At 39.4% G+C, this 17,594-nt stretch overlaps 1 protein-coding gene and 1 non-coding gene across 2 annotated transcripts; one reads left to right on the top strand and one right to left on the bottom strand.

The window, feature by feature from the left end:
* Positions 1-517: 517 nt before the first annotated feature.
* On the bottom strand, positions 518-14,297 carry mpzl3 (myelin protein zero-like 3). The gene is made up of 6 exons (XM_044201382.1): positions 14,062-14,297; positions 11,276-11,442; positions 4,600-4,813; positions 3,073-3,229; positions 1,473-1,542; positions 518-1,258 (listed from the first exon to the last, which is right to left on the bottom strand). Exons 1-6 carry the CDS (start codon positions 14,159-14,161, stop codon positions 1,178-1,180), a joined length of 789 nt encoding a protein of 262 aa, XP_044057317.1. The 5' UTR covers positions 14,162-14,297; the 3' UTR covers positions 518-1,177.
* A 2,846-nt stretch (positions 14,298-17,143) lies between these two features.
* trnag-gcc lies at positions 17,144-17,214 on the top strand. Its single transcript has one exon. It is a non-coding gene; the product is annotated as a tRNA-Gly (tRNA).
* The last annotated feature ends 380 nt before the right edge of the window (positions 17,215-17,594 follow it).

Below are 17,594 nucleotides of genomic sequence, written 5' to 3'. Positions count from 1 at the left end.
GTTTTTAAAGGAATATTCAACAGCATTCATGAATAGTGTAACAGAACCAAACAAAGAGAGAGCAGGGGAGAAAATGGTGGCCGTATGCTATCAGCTTTACCAACAAATTGTCTCTGCTAACAAAAATGCATCAATTAAATGAACAAATTCTTTTTATTAACTCACTTGAAGCATCTTTTTAAAAAGTTGTGATCATCCCCTCACAAAGCCAAAAGAATCTGCTCTTTAACAATTTATTTAGGCAAAAATCTTGCTAAAAAATTAATTAACAAAGCAAAGCTGTGCATCCGAAACCAAGACTCAGTCCTGTGACACATGAAATAACCCCATCCATCAAATAACACATCCAAACACAGACGTCCCCAAAATATACTAAGTAGTAAGGGGGCACACACACATTTACTGCTGAGGTTGAAATCATGAAAAAGTACAGTAATGTACAGACACTGAAAATGTAGAAAATATACTGTATATACATAATACAGTATACAGTATAAATAGTACAAAGTAGTCACAGTTGACGTTCAAAATCAAACCATTTATTTTCTGTCCAAACATTGACGATATAACAGAAAAGTTCCACTACAACTCAACAAAGACATCAACACATTTCATACAGCCGCTCTGACACGGGCAATAAATTAGACAAAACGCAGCTATCTCCTTCACAATAAGAAAGTGACACATAAATCATCACGATATAAAAATATACATAGTGCTCGACTGTGTGTTTGTGTTTGCATGTACAGGGTCAGTTGGTACCTGACAGAATGATATCAGCTGCTTACCTGTACAGATAGAATAAACAAATCATATCTCATCAAGACCACAAACTAATATGTAGGAATTTAGATCTCTGCAGCTCACTGGTATAAAAACAGTGGACTGGCTCTTGAGAAGCCTCGGAAAACTTAGGAGCTTGTGTGCAAAAGGTAAAGCAAATTATTGACATATTTTATGCTGGAGATGCATAATTCAGATTGTCTCAAGACAAAAATTCATGTATTATTCCAAAGGGGTCACCACAAAAAGTAAACATCATCAAAGTGACTGGGTACGTGATTGAAAGTGGCACAGAAGACATGAATCCAGCATTAATTTCAATTCAGTACCTCCCATTTGTAAGGCACCACCAGGTCTAGATGTTGCAGTTACATCTCCCAAACAGCAGGGTTCTCTAGCACTGAGACTCCGCAAATCCTTCCTTCAGAGGAGGCCCCTTTTTTAGGTTGTAATACCCATCTTCATCCTCTGAGTCCTGGACAGAGCAGAAAACGAGACAGATGAAGCTACAGACAGACAGACAGACACATACATATATAGACCCAGAAACAACACAAGAACATTGGAAAAATCAATATTTTATAAACCCTCAAGCCCTGTTGTCAGACATAGAGAGTATGTAAAATTAATCTGGCAGACATGTCTCATTTGGAAGACAGTGTGGTATAATGAAACGTTCTGTACTGTACCATCAGACATAGGTCACAGCATGAGGCCCTCTTTCCTTTGCTCCCCAGTGAGTGGATGCCATATTCCTCTCTGATGAATTCAGAATGGACAGTTAAGATGGTTAGTCATGACAATAATCACACTCACAATTACCATGAAAAAGCCTGCCTGGTACATTTTGACACTGTATTTACATGCTCTAAACATAAGCTCATCAGGCTAAGGCTTGTCATTTTATATTTTTACTGATTTACACCGAAGAATACCTGAATTTGGTACAATGATTTAAACTGGTTCTCACCCAGGATGTTTTCTTCTACATATTAAAAAGGAAGAGTTCATCATTTTGGGAAATACGCCAATTCACTTTCTTGCTGAGAGTTAGATGAAATGAGATGATCAATACTACTCGCCTTTCTGTCCATATGAAGCTGGAGCCAGCAGCCAGTTAGCTTAGCTTAGCATAAAGACTGGGCTAGCCTGGCAGTGTCCGAGGGGAACTCCGCCTTCCAGTCACTCTAAAGCTCACTAATACGTTGTATCAAAAAATGAGAATTTGTGGTTTTAGAGCTTGTTATGTGCCAGACAATTTCTTGACCTGTCTTTACTAAGCTAAGCTAACCGGCAGTAGGCTGCAGCTTCATAATTGCAGTATACAAATGAGAATGGAATCAATCTTCTCATCTGACTCTCGGCAAGAAAGTGAATAAGCATACTTCCCAAAATGCAGCACTATTTTAATTAACTTTTAAAAATGTGCTCTGTTTCCTGCTGTAAGAAGATACATGAGTGCAGTTTACAGTAAATACGGTCATCTCATTGTGGTTTTGGGAAATCCAAGTAAAGAGAACACTGGAAAGAAAACAAAAAAAGAGATTCTCGTAATGCTGCAGATTAGACAGAGTACCTCAATGTGCTAAAAAAAAAATAAAGAAAAAATAATAATAATAATAAATGATGTGGCTACAGATTAGTCAAAACAAATAATTTTTTCAAAACAAAAATAATGGGCCTAAAGTGAAATTGAGTTGCTGCTCATTGTTTACATAAACCTGTCCATGTAATTCATGCAATCTGTTAAACATGTATTAAATGGTAAATAGACTGTACTTGTATAGCGCCTTTCTAGTCTTCTGACCACTCAAAGAGCTTCACGCTACATATCACATTCACCCCATTCACATACTGATGGCGGATGCTAACTGCTCATCAGTCCAAAGAAACTAACTAATCATTCACACACTCTCACACACACCGAAGGCACAGCCCTTCCGATTGGGGGACGACCCGCTCTACCACAATATTACGGCGTAGCACTGGGGTGTTTAACATTTATATTCCCGTATTACATCAGTCAAAAGAGCAAATACCAGCTCCTGTGACTTCAAACCACAGGGAGTAACACAGGTACACTATAAAGCAGCCTGTAGATCAGCTAATGATTGCAGACTTGCTGGGCTCCTCACTGATTCTACAACAAGCAAACCAACTGAAATCAAACCTTTAACTCAAACTTAAATTCTTGTTTAACCTGCATCAAATTAGCAATCCAGAAATAACCATCAAAGCCATTATCCCCAGGAGACCCACAGCAGTGATTGGTTGAATAAATCTACTCACCCCTCGGTGACCTCTATGGGCGATCTGTAGGCCTTTGATTGGTTGGGATGTTTCTTGGGACAGAGCATCCGTCCAATCAGAAGGAGTGTAATGATAGCGGAGGGGAGGAGGATGAACGCGAGGAGGACCGCAACATCAGAGAAGCGAATGCTGGGCACTGTGGAGGAGGATGTGAGGTCATTAGACACACATTAACAATGACCACACATACACATGACGTCATGCCATACTAGCTTACAAAAGCATTAATTACACAGATATATACACTGTATAGGGCACATACAGTTTATACAGCAGTTCTACATGTCACAAGTAAATAATTACTTCTTACCAATTTAATGGTAGTGAAAATATGACAAACGAAAACAAGACAAAACTATTATGAATAAAAATATATATATATGTTTTTTCTCATTAAAGGAATAGTTCAACATTTTGGGAAATATGCTTGCCTGAGTTAGATGAAAACATTTATACCACTCTCAAGTCTATACAGTAAATATGTAGCTGGAGCCAGCAGTCGGTTAGCTTAGCTTAGCATAAACACTGGAAACAGAGGGAAACAACTAGCCTGGCTCTGTCCAAAGGTGCCTAACAGCACCTCTAAAGCTCATTATTTAACACGCTATGTCTTGTTTTTTTATATCTGTACAAAAACCGAAATTTAAAAACAACAATTAACCATTACACATGGGATTATGTGCTTATGTTAGTAACTTCCCAGCCAGAAAATACACAAGCAAGACATAATGTGTTAGTTAGTGAGCTTTAGGTGCTGGTAGGTGCACTTTGTTATCTTTGTACAGGGCCAGGCTAGCCGTTTCCAGTGTTTATGCTAAGTTAAAGAACCATGTGTGCTCACAAGAGCGGCAGCCGCCCTCCCTCTCCCTACTGCTGCAGCAACTGCTCGCTGTCTGAAAGCACCTTAACTCTCAGCAAGAAAATCATATATGTGTATTCCACCAAATGTCTAATTATTGCTTTAAAGAACCTGTTGTCATTTATCATACATTACTTTAACAATTCTTAGTATAACAACTACAAATTTAGGTCAAAAACATTTAGATCAGTCAGTAAAAGTAGGTAACTTAGATCTGATGAGTTACCCTCCACTACATCCCTGCCTCTAACCATCTACAGTGTGCTGACACCAGAGGCAGGCAATATGTATGCAATCTGTATGTATGCAATATGTATGCAATATGTATGTATGTATTAGCCATATTGGCTAACATCATGACAGGCTTACACAAAAACAAAATTGTTGTTTGGATAAGCTGCTATCTAAAAAATGAGGTGAAATCAGGACAAGCACTGATAGGAGGATAAATATGGTTATACATTAAAACTTGCATCTGGGTGGGGTAAGAGTCCAGATTTGACTGCTGTTATGAAGTGTGCGCACAACTGAAGTGGTTGGAGGAAGTCAAAATGTACATGGCTAAATATACAGATGAAGAACTCTGACAATGAATAAAGAAATGGGCCCTGCTTGATATTTGTACGTGTGTATGTGCACCATCTTACCCTTTGGTGTGACAGTAAGTACAGTGTGTGAAGTCGGGGACCCGTGGACATCAGGAGGGTTTCTGACTGAGCACGTAAAGGTCCCATTATCATTCAACGTGGCGTTGATCAGATAGATGGAAGCTTCCCCACGTGCCGGGCTTCCCTGCCACCGGATACGACCAGTAAACTGACCGTCGAGTGGAGGGAACGCACGTGAAGAGAAGTGGAAAAACTGGAGGGAGATGAAGGAGGATTAAAAAATAAGATATGTTATTTGTATGAAACCGACAGGTGTGGTTAAACACAGCTGGATAGGTAAGATTCAGGGAAGAGAAATGTTGATGTACATTGATGTATTGTGCATTTGATGTATAGTAGTTTCACCAGGAGAGCACCACCTAAATAAACTGTAACTCAACGATCAGTTCTCTTATTCAGAGAGCATATAAGAATCATCCCTCCTAAATCTAACTTATTTTTCTGCCTAAGGAAAAGTGTCTGGAGCAACAGGTGGTGAGACAGATGGTGGTGGGACATTTTCTTTTGGCAATATTGTTGACAGCAGAGTGAAGAGGGCGGCCTGTTCAATCTAAGAAATGTGAATAAAAATCTGATCGAGCACAAGGCAAAGAAATTTATGTGCGTGCATGAGTCTTTCAGAGAGAGAAAATTTGAACTACGGGTGTCTCGAAAACTGATTTTTTACCTTTTAGTTAACATTTACGTCATAAGTTTGTTTTCAACAACAAACTCCCATCTTGACATTACTCCCACGTCAAGCTGACCCAGACCTTACCAAAACACGATATCTGCAGTACGAGTGTGTTGTGCGTGTGGGTAGAGAAGGGGGAATGATAATGTGGAAATACTACAGTATATGTTTTTCACATAGCATAAGCACTGAAAGTGGAACTGGCCGAGGGTTCGGGTAGAGCTCAACACTTCATTGAATCCATTTATATACTGGTATGAATGGATGCATCTGGACTGCAGAACTTACAGTCTGCCCAACATCCAGATTGCAGCACACACTTACAGTACAAGAAGACTTTGTAGAGTACAGTAAGAATGAAAAGATAATATTTCAGCTGAAATTTCAATGGGAAGTGTGAAATTAAACTTCAAACTGCAACAACTTGAATGGTTGAAAAGGATAAAACCGTCAACAAGACCAGAAAAGAAATCCTTACATTAAGATAAAGAAATACAATTAGTAAACAGTCACGTGATATGAGTTGCCGGTCATTACTCTTCTCAACTACATCTTGTACTGAACTGGTTGAGTCAGATAAGGAACATGAAGACATCAAGAGGCTTTTAGATTATGTGCAGGATAAGATCAGAGCTCCATGGCCTTCCTTCTTAAAGTACAGCATAAGGAAGTCATCGATTTCTTCTAAAACCACAATGGAGGTGGCCTTATTTTAAACACGAAAGCGCAAAGCTGTAAGTCTTGGCCGCACAGACTGTGTGGGCGTCTCCAAGTGCTATGCTATTTTGGTTCATGTATGTGCAGCAGCGCAAAGTGCAAAAGGATAATAATGAAAATTGGAGGGTGTGGTGACTATTAAATACACTCTCAGCAAGTCACATCACTGGTCTTATAGCTCTCAAACAGCTGTGCCAATCACAGTGATGCATGTCGACAACAGCTCCAGGAAATCATGCTGCATCTGGGTGCTGCAGACGTGAACACACATCACCACAAATCTGTAGCCAGAGGCTGATGGTGAGGTTGTTTAAGTTAATTAGTACAATGATGACAGAAGCAAAATCATAAATGATTGTTTGGTGAAGCTATTTATATGATCGCATTAATCCGACACTCAGTCATAATTCTATTGTATTTCACTTTGTAAATGGTCACAGCATATCTTAAAATGTGACACAGCAGCGCTTTCTTCGTAACACTTGGCAAGAATAAAACATGAACAGCTGAATAATTTTTTTTTTTTAAGTTGGAAAGGAGGCTGTGAAGCACAGGGTTAATGAGCACTGGTAATCTGACTTTTCCCGCATAAACAGGCAGAATACTGAGTTATAGCCAAACAGTGATGTGTGTAGAGGTGTGTGTGGTTATTCTGTAACAGCCTGGTGTTGTTTGCACGTGATTTAATGAAGGTAAACACAGTGGACGCCGTGTGTAACGCGATCTGGCGCAGCACTTCTCAAATTGGAGACTGTGGATTTATCAACATATCTGTCCTGCTGCCTTCAGATGGCTGCAGGGATTTAATGAACCAAAGGCGAAGCTATTCGTACCGTATAAAGCAGCTGTGGATCACAGATAACTGTAATAATAACTCATTCATTTATAGATAAATGCAGACTGAATTACATGCGTTCCTGCTTAATCCACATTAAATGTTATTTTTTGATGCCGATTTAAACGCATCTACTGGCTAGGAAGAGTTTAATTAAAACTATTTATTTCCATTAAGCATTATTGCCTTCTTTCTGCGCATTTGCTCCAACGTTTTAGTTTGTTCTCATTGACAAATCACCAAAGTGGCAGCTGAGTGAAGTTGCGCCAGAAATGTCTAAGAAACACTTTTACACCAAGATAACAACAACAACTCCCACCTGAATGAACCTCCCACCCGTTTGCACCTCTCCTCCCACCTCTGGACTCTGTGCTGGGCACCAAAACACCACACAGACCAGCAAAGCGAAGTTCAAGGTCATGAAAACACCAAGCGGTCGGAGTGCTGCCTGTGCTGGTCATTGCACCGCCACCAAAATAGGGCCCAAAGTGACTAATAACTGGATCCTGGATGTTTGACCAAATTCACAACCATGGGCAGCACAGGGAAAGCCTATGTTATTCAGGGTGCCCCACATCGTCACATTTCGCCATCACAATCAACAGGTTTTGCAAATGCCATGTTTGAGAAATCGGGGGCAAACTAATTCAGGCAATATAGATCAAATCAACACACTTAACAGACTCAATGTGCCACATCGGGTTGCTTCTTTATCTGAACGTGACTATATAGAGAGCTTCGTAATAAACAGAAGCGAGCACAGAAGCTGAGCCTCTTTTTGATATTATCCTGTTTAAAAAAATATTCTAGTGGCTCTTTATTCCTCTGATGTTTTTGGAAAGAACACCATGTTTTACAGTATTTTCTCAGAAAAAAAACGAGATCTCATAAAAAACTAGACTCAGAAGAGTGAATATCTCTGTCAACTGCCTTGCCCAGTGTTACAACCCCATTTAAACAACTGCTATGAAAAGTTAATCAATGCTTCTTCACCCTATATTCAAGCTTTCCAAGTCTCATGCAAATAAATGCAGGCAATAAATCTGTTCAATTTTGGCAAGTATTTAGAAAGATCCAAGATAAAATCAATAGTATAAGCTTTACTAGTTTCCATAAATTCCGCAATTTACCAGAAACAGTTCCCTAGAAATTGCTCAAGCTGCTGGAACACTCTGCTTCTGTACTATGGCATACAACACTAGATCACATAATAACTGAAAGTATTGAATATAGCAATAATAAAGAGCTATACATGAGGTACAGCAGAGCATACAGAGATAAGGGGGGAAAAAATGTATAATTTGTGATTGACAGTACACCCAAAGTATCAAAAATGTGAAATATGTGCAATATTAAAAATAAAATACATAAAACTAAAGATCATGTAAATGCCAAGTATGTATGTAATATAAAGTAGGCTATATGAAAAATATCTATATGAAAATGTAAAGAAAAATAAGCAAACCAACATCTTATGTAGAATGTGTAAAATCTGTGTGTGTCAGAACAGTCCTAGAAGAATTTACCACGACACCAGGTGTGAAGAGAGTATATTTACTGCCTAAAGGTTTACATACTATCAATGTCAACATGGAGAAATGTGTATGACCCTTTAATAAACTGAGGCAAAAAATAATAATTAAAAGCAAACACAGAATCACCTGAACAATCACAGACACTGATACAGTTTTATGGTTTTGTAACAGTGTGTTATCAGCTGCATTTTTCTGAGAGACTGATTGGAGGCCTGGCAGAGATAAACCCAGTCATCTCCCTGCACTATTCATCCACGGCTGATCATTTGGGGACTTGGCAGAGCTCACATGTCTACATGGGAGCAGCTTGAAGTCACTGACTACATAAGAGTCGGCTCAGTCTGGAAACAAACATTAGACCCGATGATCCTCTTAAACTCATGAGAAATGCTGCAACACAGCCAAGGATGTTGGATTGTTTTCAACTGGGACCACCTATTGTAGAAATCTATTTGATCATTTAGAAAAAAGCTTCCAATGACTTGACAAACTTGAAGACAGTGCCTAACTAAAGTTTTAGATCATCATAATAGATTTTTAGCATTATTCAGCAGAATTCAATTGCCAAATCCTCCCAATTACCATCAGCTCCCACTGATATTTGACTGAACATTCAGCCTCTCTTCTCCAATCTACAAAATTAATTCTCATCAGGACTGAGGTAATTATGCAAGCCACTGAAGCACTGCAGCAATTCAGATTGACACTAAAGCTTTGGCTGCAAAATTATATTTTCTGATGGAGCTTTTCACATGCTTATTCATGGTCTATCCCAGTGTGATATATGGCCGGGGACACAGAGGCCAATAAACCAGCCAAAACTGCTAATGAAATTGGATGGAAAGTAAATGAAGGCTCAGAAAAAGAAATGAGAAACTTCCAGATTTGTTTCCATCTATGGGCCGTAACAGGACACTGCCACACATTATATATCTGTGATAAAGAGAACAAACTAGGTGGGCTGGGTCGAAGGAAATACGGGCTTTTCCTTAGGTAGCAGCTGACACACCTTTTTACAAAGATACACACACATGTATACACACTCCCTTCTCACTCTCTCAATATGTACCAAGTCCTTTTTCTTCTCTTCCCCCTACACACTTTAAAACCAGACCGCTGTATCTTAATGACTAAACCAACAGCACTCCATATCAGCAGAGCCACAAAACATTAGTCTCCACTTAACTCTGAGTGCTCCTATAGGAAATGATGGTGTATAGGGTTGCAGCTACCACACTATGGATTCCCATGATCCAAATGCAATTACATAGAACCACACTTGATGGCTATCTTTGAGTACAAATGGAACTGCTTAAATTATGTGGTGGATTTTTAGTGGACTGGTCACCGAAACTGAACCCAGAGTGTGCGGGGTTATAGGACTGAGTGCAGTTATGGGTTGAGATGGAGACATCTCAACGCATTTCAAACAAGACCACGAAACCAGTTCACAGGAAGGGGTATTACGGTAGCTGACCAGCCGGGGATGCCCTAGGGAGGCCTCGGAAAGACACAAAGGCTGGGCTGGAATGTGAGTGGGTAAAATGTGGACATTACCTCAACAGTGATGCATATAAATCAGACTTATTGGTACATACAGTCTCTACATTAAAATTGAGACTGACCTGAGTTTGCTTCAGGGCGCAGGTGCACATGTAGGTTTAGAAATCAAGAGAAGTTAAGCTGGTCAGAAATGCAAATAAAGCAACCAGATATTTAAACAAGGCTTGTTTGTACAGAGTGAGCAATGGAGGTCACATACCTGTTCAATGAACACAGTGCGTGAGGTCTTAAAAGTTCAAGGGAAATAACTTAGCGGCGCCTTAAGTTCCATACACATTGTATCATTTAAAACTGATTAGGGTTGCAACTAACAATTGTTTCTCAATTAATCGACTAATCATTTAGTCTATAAAATGTCAGAAAATATTTGCTTACAGCAACAAGTTTTAATTATTAACACCAGGTTGCAATTTTTACAATGTAAGTCATTAACCTATATTACTCCATATAAGTTAAATTCAATCCAAACATCACAGACCAGTGCATTAACTGTAAAGAAGATAAAGGGACATGATGTCACTGTTCATGGGAAGTATCAAAGATTTTTGGAAGAAAATGGTATTTTGTCATATTGTTAATTATGATCTTCCTTTGTACCCCCAAGTTATGTTACTTGAGTGTGTGAGAAGAAAAAGTTACATATTTAAAATGACTTAAGTGAGTTTGGACAAACTGTACACCAACATTAGTTTTATTATATATATTTAATTATTTCTCTGTTTTGTTGCCTTGGTTTTATTCATTTATTTATTTATTTATTATGTGGGGGTTTTTTATCTTCTTTTTTGATCATGTTTTGTTTGTCTGACATGCAAAAAAAAAAAGTCCATCACACTTTCACAGAGTACAAGGTGACATCTTCAAATTACTTGTTTTGTCTGACTAACAGTCAAAAATCCTAAAATTATTAAATTTATTGTCACAGTGGGCTAAGAAAATATTCACAGTTTACAGGCAGGAAGCAGTGAATTTTTCTCATTTTTGCTTAAAAAAAAAATGACAAATGATAGATCGATCATCATCATAATTACCGATTCATTCTATATCAATCGACTACACAGCGTCAATTTCTTTGTTCTCTTGTACATTTACCTTTCAAGTGTAGGTTTATATATCAAATCCACAGACAAGTCAATAAAGGTGTTTTATGGAGAATGTTTTGCCCAAATTTTCTTGGAAAAAATGAACTTCTCACCAATACAAGCACATAAAAGTTACATTTTAAATGGACGACAACTGTGACAATTAAAAGGTACATGTTCATTTTAACGACACAACAGTGTCTATAAAACAGCCTTGTTCTCACAGTAATTCTGATAAATGTATACTCACTGTCTGTGGCAGCCCTCCACTCTGGGGTCTATAAGACCAGTCGACAGTCATCTTACTGGTTGGCCTACTGGTGGAAGTGAAAGTGCAGGACAATGTGACTGCATCCCCTTTAGATGCATGGAGCTCTGCTGGAGTACTCACTGTGATGGAGGAGACTAGGGAAGGGGCTGGAGGTGAAATGGAAGAAAGAAAGAGATGAAAAAAAGATGATGATAGAATGACAAAAAGCACAGGGATGAAAGAGGAAATGGGGGAGTATGAGCAAATTTACACGTTTAGTTGTTCAAGAAGAATGACAAAAGGGAGTGGAGGGGGAAGAGAAAGGAGTACACATTGTGAGTGACATTTTACTCACTTACTGTAAGCAAAATAGTCAATACAAAAACAGTACAGCATCTTCAAATATGCCCACATTGTGGAGGCAGCACAGCAAATTCCTTCTGGTAGACACTGAACTGAGTTTCTCACCAGCCTCTCTTGTTGTGTTTGGCAGACGGGCTACACATCTGTCTGTCAGGGGCCCTTCAACTGCACGTAAAGCTGTGTCCCTGTGTCTCTAGATGTTTTTTCATTGTTATCACTTTATTCTGAATGCGAAAGGAAGGCCGTCCAGAGCAGTGTCTGCATCAAATGATACTTGGGAGCTTGCTCGACTGTACCCATAAACATGAGCTGAATACAGAGAGACAACTTTAAAATATTTAGTAACATTGAGTCATTAATAAGCCATTTTTATTAATAAATGTTGGATTCAGTTGATTTCCATAACGACTCTAGAGAGGTGTAGAAGCCAAGCATGCCAGGACAGCTGGTCTAGGACAATGTCCACAACCAACAAACTGACAGAGATGAATTCACCCCCCTTTCCTTCACACTGCCTTGTAATGGCAGGATTCATGCTAACCAGAGTGCACTTATTGGATACATATCAGTTATTCAGGCCATGATCACTTCAGTTGAATGTATGGAAACATAAGAGTCTACAGGCATGCTAGCTTTTCTGTGAGGCTGTAATGCTAAAGTGTTGGGCGAATTTCAAACGTTAACCTCATGGGACGTTCAATACCTGTAACAAATTTAAGGGCAATCCATTATCAAGATATTTCACTCAAAACCAAAGATGTCAACCTCTTGGTGGCATTAGTGGAAAAGCCAGGGAATCACCAAAGTAATTTGGATTCATCCTCTCTAAATCTTTAAAAAAACCTCTGTGGCAAATTTTACAGCAATCCATCCAATAGTTGTCAAGATATTCAACTCTGGACTGAAGTGGTGGACCGAGTGACCCTGCCATCCCTAGAGCCACACCTCTAGCTCTCTCTGGCTAAAAACAAAGGTGTTATCATAATGTATCACAGTCCCACAGGCCTTTAACATGAACCCATCATGGAAAACTGGCTATATTTGCATGCCAACACCCCATTAGCGACATTAATACGCAGTTGTTTTAGGGCATAACAGTCCTGCATTTCAAAGCAAAGGCTTCAAACCGCCTTTTCTCCAAGGATGAAGCGAGAACAAAAAACTATCAGCTGGTATATCCGATCTTAGACTGACACCACTGCTTCCATCTGAGACCGCCGTGATAAGGACAAGAAGAAGTTTATCTTACACTAAAGAGGGTATCATGTGATCAGCCCGATTCATCTACAAAGACCCCGGGGTGAGCGAGTCGACAACATGAACAAAGCTATCTCTTCATAAAAGTTGAAATCAAGCAGAGGAGCCTTGAAAGCTGAACCGCTCTTGAACTTGAAGACATGATAGTAATTGGTGGTGGGATAGGAAAGTTGGCAACTCATCAGTGGCCGTGTTGGCACCTAGTTCCTAAAAGATGTCTGGATTTAATCAAGGGGGGAGGGAGGCAGAAGGAAGACAATATTATTTCATATTGTGATAGTTTCCAAGCTGTCCTGATGTGACCCTGGCAGGAAAAAGTTGCTACATTTGTATATCCTGGCAGACACTGCTCTGGGCACAAATATAAGCTTAAAAAAACAACTGTTTATTACAACCACAATGATATTAATCTGCTCCAACATTTTCATGTGGCCTGTGTGCTTACACTGTAGCCATTACTGTATGTATCTCTCATTTTTATTCCTTCAATAACAGGTTAGATGCTTTCAGAGAGAGGCCAACAACTACCCACAGTTCAGAGCCATGTTTGTAATGTACTTGGCAAAAAGACAGTGCTCTTAACTCGCTGCATACCAGTTGTCTCAGTCTCTCCAAGCCTGGCTTTTCACGCTGGCCTGTCGTTATTATGGCCTGCTAGCTGACTTCTAAAGGCTATTCTGACTTATTCCCACAAAATTCAATCATTAATTGACGGACATATATGACTTAAAATGTGTCTGCGGTGGAGTTAACTACAACTTCATGATGTTTAGTGTATTCTCATGGGAAGTCTTTGCTGTTTTTAGCACTGTGTCTTTCTCAAGCTGGGGTATTTCGTGAATCACCTCAACATAAAACATGGCCAGTGTCATCATGGAGCTGTGTAAGTTTGTTTTGTTTTTTCCCCCAGTAGGTCTGTTGTGTCTGATTGCTATGGATGGAAATGAAACGTGGACTATAAAAAGTGAGTTGACGTTACAGAAAATCCAAACTGTACACAAGATGTAAATAAATTGTCGACATTTTTAGAGAAAATTAGGCTCGGCTGTTGTGGCTGGCAGCCTACTAGTACAAACAGCTAGCTAGGCGTAGACTGAGTTTCTCTCTGTTGTAACTTGTGTTGAAACACAACGACATGAAAGCGCAGCTCTGGCCTGTTTACTCACCGAAAAAGCCGATCAAATACAGCAGCAAAACCACATTCAGAGAGGTATTCCCTCTGTACGGTCGACCCATTTTAAGTTGTGAAAGCTGGTTCACTAACATGACGATTAAAAAAAAAGTCCAAATTGCGTCAACGCAATAAAATTCCGTTCATAGTCTATTTAGTCATGACTCCGTGTCTCCGTTCCGACTGCGGGCTGCGGGCTGACTATCCTACCTGACAAACAGGTGTATCAGGAAGTGGCGCTGTTGGGAAACAACATATAACTTTTAAACTCAGTGAAGGTAAGAATGGAGTAAAATACACCGACGAAAGATAAAAGTTATGATATATCTACATATACAACTATGATGTCCGTAGTGACTGAACAGTGTGTTTATAATTCAACCGCAAATCTGCGAGGTTATACTCCACTGTAATATTCTGTCAAATACTTTAATATGCCATTATAAGAAAGGTCTATACATTAAAGAGATTCTGAAAGAATGCAGTTACTAAACACAAAACTTGTAAAATTTGTAAAAGGGACTGGAGTGTTATAATAAGCTACTTTTTAGAAAAATCACTTACACCATATGTCACTAGACAAACACAAATCCTAACGGGGTCAGGGGGGGGGACAAATGTAGAAGTGGTGGGCCTATCAGGTTGTTTTGGTTCATTCTAGCTAAGTAAATGTTATGTACATTTTCAGGAGCTTTATATTTGGTGGTATTATAATAATAATAATAATAATAATAATAATAATAATAATAATAGTAGTTCCTTTCAGAAAAAAGTGGCAAAGCTTTTTCGTGTGGATGAATGAAATTATTGCTAAAAAGTTAGTTTAACTTCCAGATAATGATGTTGATCATGAGCGTGAGACTCGCATCTTTGAAACAGGCATGGGCTGTGGAGCCAAAATGAAACCGTGTTAAAATATAATCCATTCTCTTTGCACATCTCCATCCCCTCATATTACCCCTCTGTGTGGAGGCCTGTGGCCCAGTCCTTCCCTCATCTCCCCAGCCAGCTTCTGTATAAAACATGTGGATGCTCCAGTGGGACTCCTCTGCTATTTCTGGCCATATTACTCCACTATCCCTGTCCCCAATCTCCTGCCTTTATTTACTGTTGTAATTATCTCTAATGGGAAAAGGTATTTGTTTTTCTAATTTTTACTAGTTCAGTTTCACTCTGGTGTAATGTTTTATCTCTCTTTTCTATATGCTTATACAGGGTCCCTTTTAAGTTTATGTATGCCTTTGTCTGGTGTGGATTGTCAGTTCCATCCTCATACCCATCTGGTCTGCCAGGAGCGTTTCCTCCATTCATACAACAGAGATGCTGTAGTCATGTTGCATAACCTAATTTCATTCCATGACACATCAGAGGATATCGAATGAGAGCAGCATCCTCTTACTCTGGGCCTTGCTCCCTCAAATACACTGTGTATGTATCAGCTGTGTGCTATAGTTAAAACCTATGTTTTATTTGGAGTTAAATACAAAACGGCATGGTGTCATAAGAAAAAAAAACATTTTCGAAGCAAATAAAAAAGCTAATTGTATAGCAAAAACTAATATGATGTAGAGTTAAAGAGTTTGAGGAAAATGCTTATTCCTCATGTTGAACATTGCACCCTAACTTGATTGAAATGAAAAAGCAGCCATGCCTAGAGGCTCTCTAATAAGAGACTGTGAAAAGTGTGGTTTTCATACAATTAATGTGAATTACTGTATAACCAACTTCTTATTTACTACAGACCATGTGAAAATGACTCCTGTGAGAAAGGGCCAGGCCAGTGAGTTCTGGGTATAATACAGATGAAATTGGGGTAAAATGATGTCTCTGAGAGCAATGTTTCATAACTGTTTACTTTTGAAAGAGATGCAGCAATGTCTTCATAGACTGGCGCATCAATGTACACAGCATTTGTAGCTCATGCTCTTACCTGGCTGTATGCGCTTACCTGCTTTGCGATTATGTTCGGCTCCTTGCAAAATCCAGATTAATTGCAAATGCTGTGGATGGCCTCTCTAATATGAGATAAAGATATAGAGAGCTAGGCACAGGCTTGCTCTTCCCTGCATCCATTCACAAGTACAGTGTTTGTATTGTATCTGTTAACAATATTATGTAACAGTTCCCACACTGAGGCAGGGATACCACTAGCTTTTTTGAATAGATGCTGAGATACAGGACTTGCTTTACCTGGGAGCATTCACATCTTCTGCATTCCACGGTGTTGTGTTGTGTTAACTATATTATATAATCTGCCTGAGTTTGATAGAGACTCCCCATCCTCTGTTGGAAGATAAAGTCTTGTGCCTCTTACCTGGGTACTCTCTTACACATACACACACACACACCATTACATTGCGTTGTGTATTGTGTGTGTGAATACAGGGGCTTTCTGTCTAGTCACAGTAGCGTGGTCTCAGTTTCAGCTGAAATCTTCTCAGTCACAATGAAGGCTCTCCCCACTTACTGGCTTTCTGGCGACTCGGTCAACAAGAGACCTGTTCTTCTGTTGTCAACACTGGAGGGGACTAATAAAGGTGATTTAAATTGTTGGGGCCAGATGGTGTATGTAACCATTATCCTTCAACCAAAAACGTGAGAGTCCCTCTGTCTTTTCATTAGTTTATATGCACTCCATGCACTGAATAGTCGATGAAAAGTTGTATCTGCTACACTTCAACACACTCAATGTATTTTAAAGGTTTCACATAAAGAGAAACTTTTTCTCAGGGCTGTCACAAACATGTATGACAGCATTACTCATTAGCCTCAATAGCTACAGGAGACTCTACTCTATACAACACACTGAGGCAAATAAAGCTGACTCTCCACCTTTAGAGTGAATGGCTTAATATATATGTGGGTGTGTGTGTGTGTGTGTTGAGAACTATAGCTGTCAACAGAAGTCACAGTGTGACATTCAGTCTTATAGTTACATAACAATGAGATGATTTGTTTTCTCTTTCCTGTCATGCCATGCCCATGTTTTGTGTGTGTGTGCGCGTGTGTGTGCATGTGTGCGTGTGTGTGCATGTGTGCGCATGTGTGCGTGCGCGCGCACAAGCAAGTGTGTGTAAGCATTGGTGGTTCAGTGGTAGAATTCTCGCCTGCCACGCGGGAGGCCCGGGTTCGATTCCCGGCCAATGCAGTGTGAATTTTAGTATATTGTATTTTTTGCTTAGTACTTCTATTCCTGTGTGCACTGACGGTGACAGTGAGCTGCTGTAACAAAAGAGTTTCCCCTCGGGGATCAATAAAGTATTTCTGATTCTGATTTCTGATTCTGATGTGTTAAGGACATCATTTCCTCTTTGGTAAAGACTGCACACAATGTTTTCCTTCCCTTACTTTACCAAACAAAGCCCACATTTGTCTGTTCTTTACAGAAATGATTTTTGTGTGTTGCAATAATAACCATATTGTGGTAAAGAATGGCTGGTTAAATGAGTCATGAACAAGGAATGATTGAGAACACCTCTCCCTGGAATTTGGTTTACATTACATCCTGTGGACACAACGGTAAGGCAG

The sequence above is a fragment of the Siniperca chuatsi genome, linkage group LG7 (genome assembly GCF_020085105.1).
Source record: "Siniperca chuatsi isolate FFG_IHB_CAS linkage group LG7, ASM2008510v1, whole genome shotgun sequence".
Lineage (NCBI taxonomy): Eukaryota > Metazoa > Chordata > Actinopteri > Centrarchiformes > Sinipercidae > Siniperca > Siniperca chuatsi.
The sequence above is the reverse complement of the archived record's forward strand: the minus strand, read 5'-3'. Positions and strand labels throughout refer to the sequence as shown.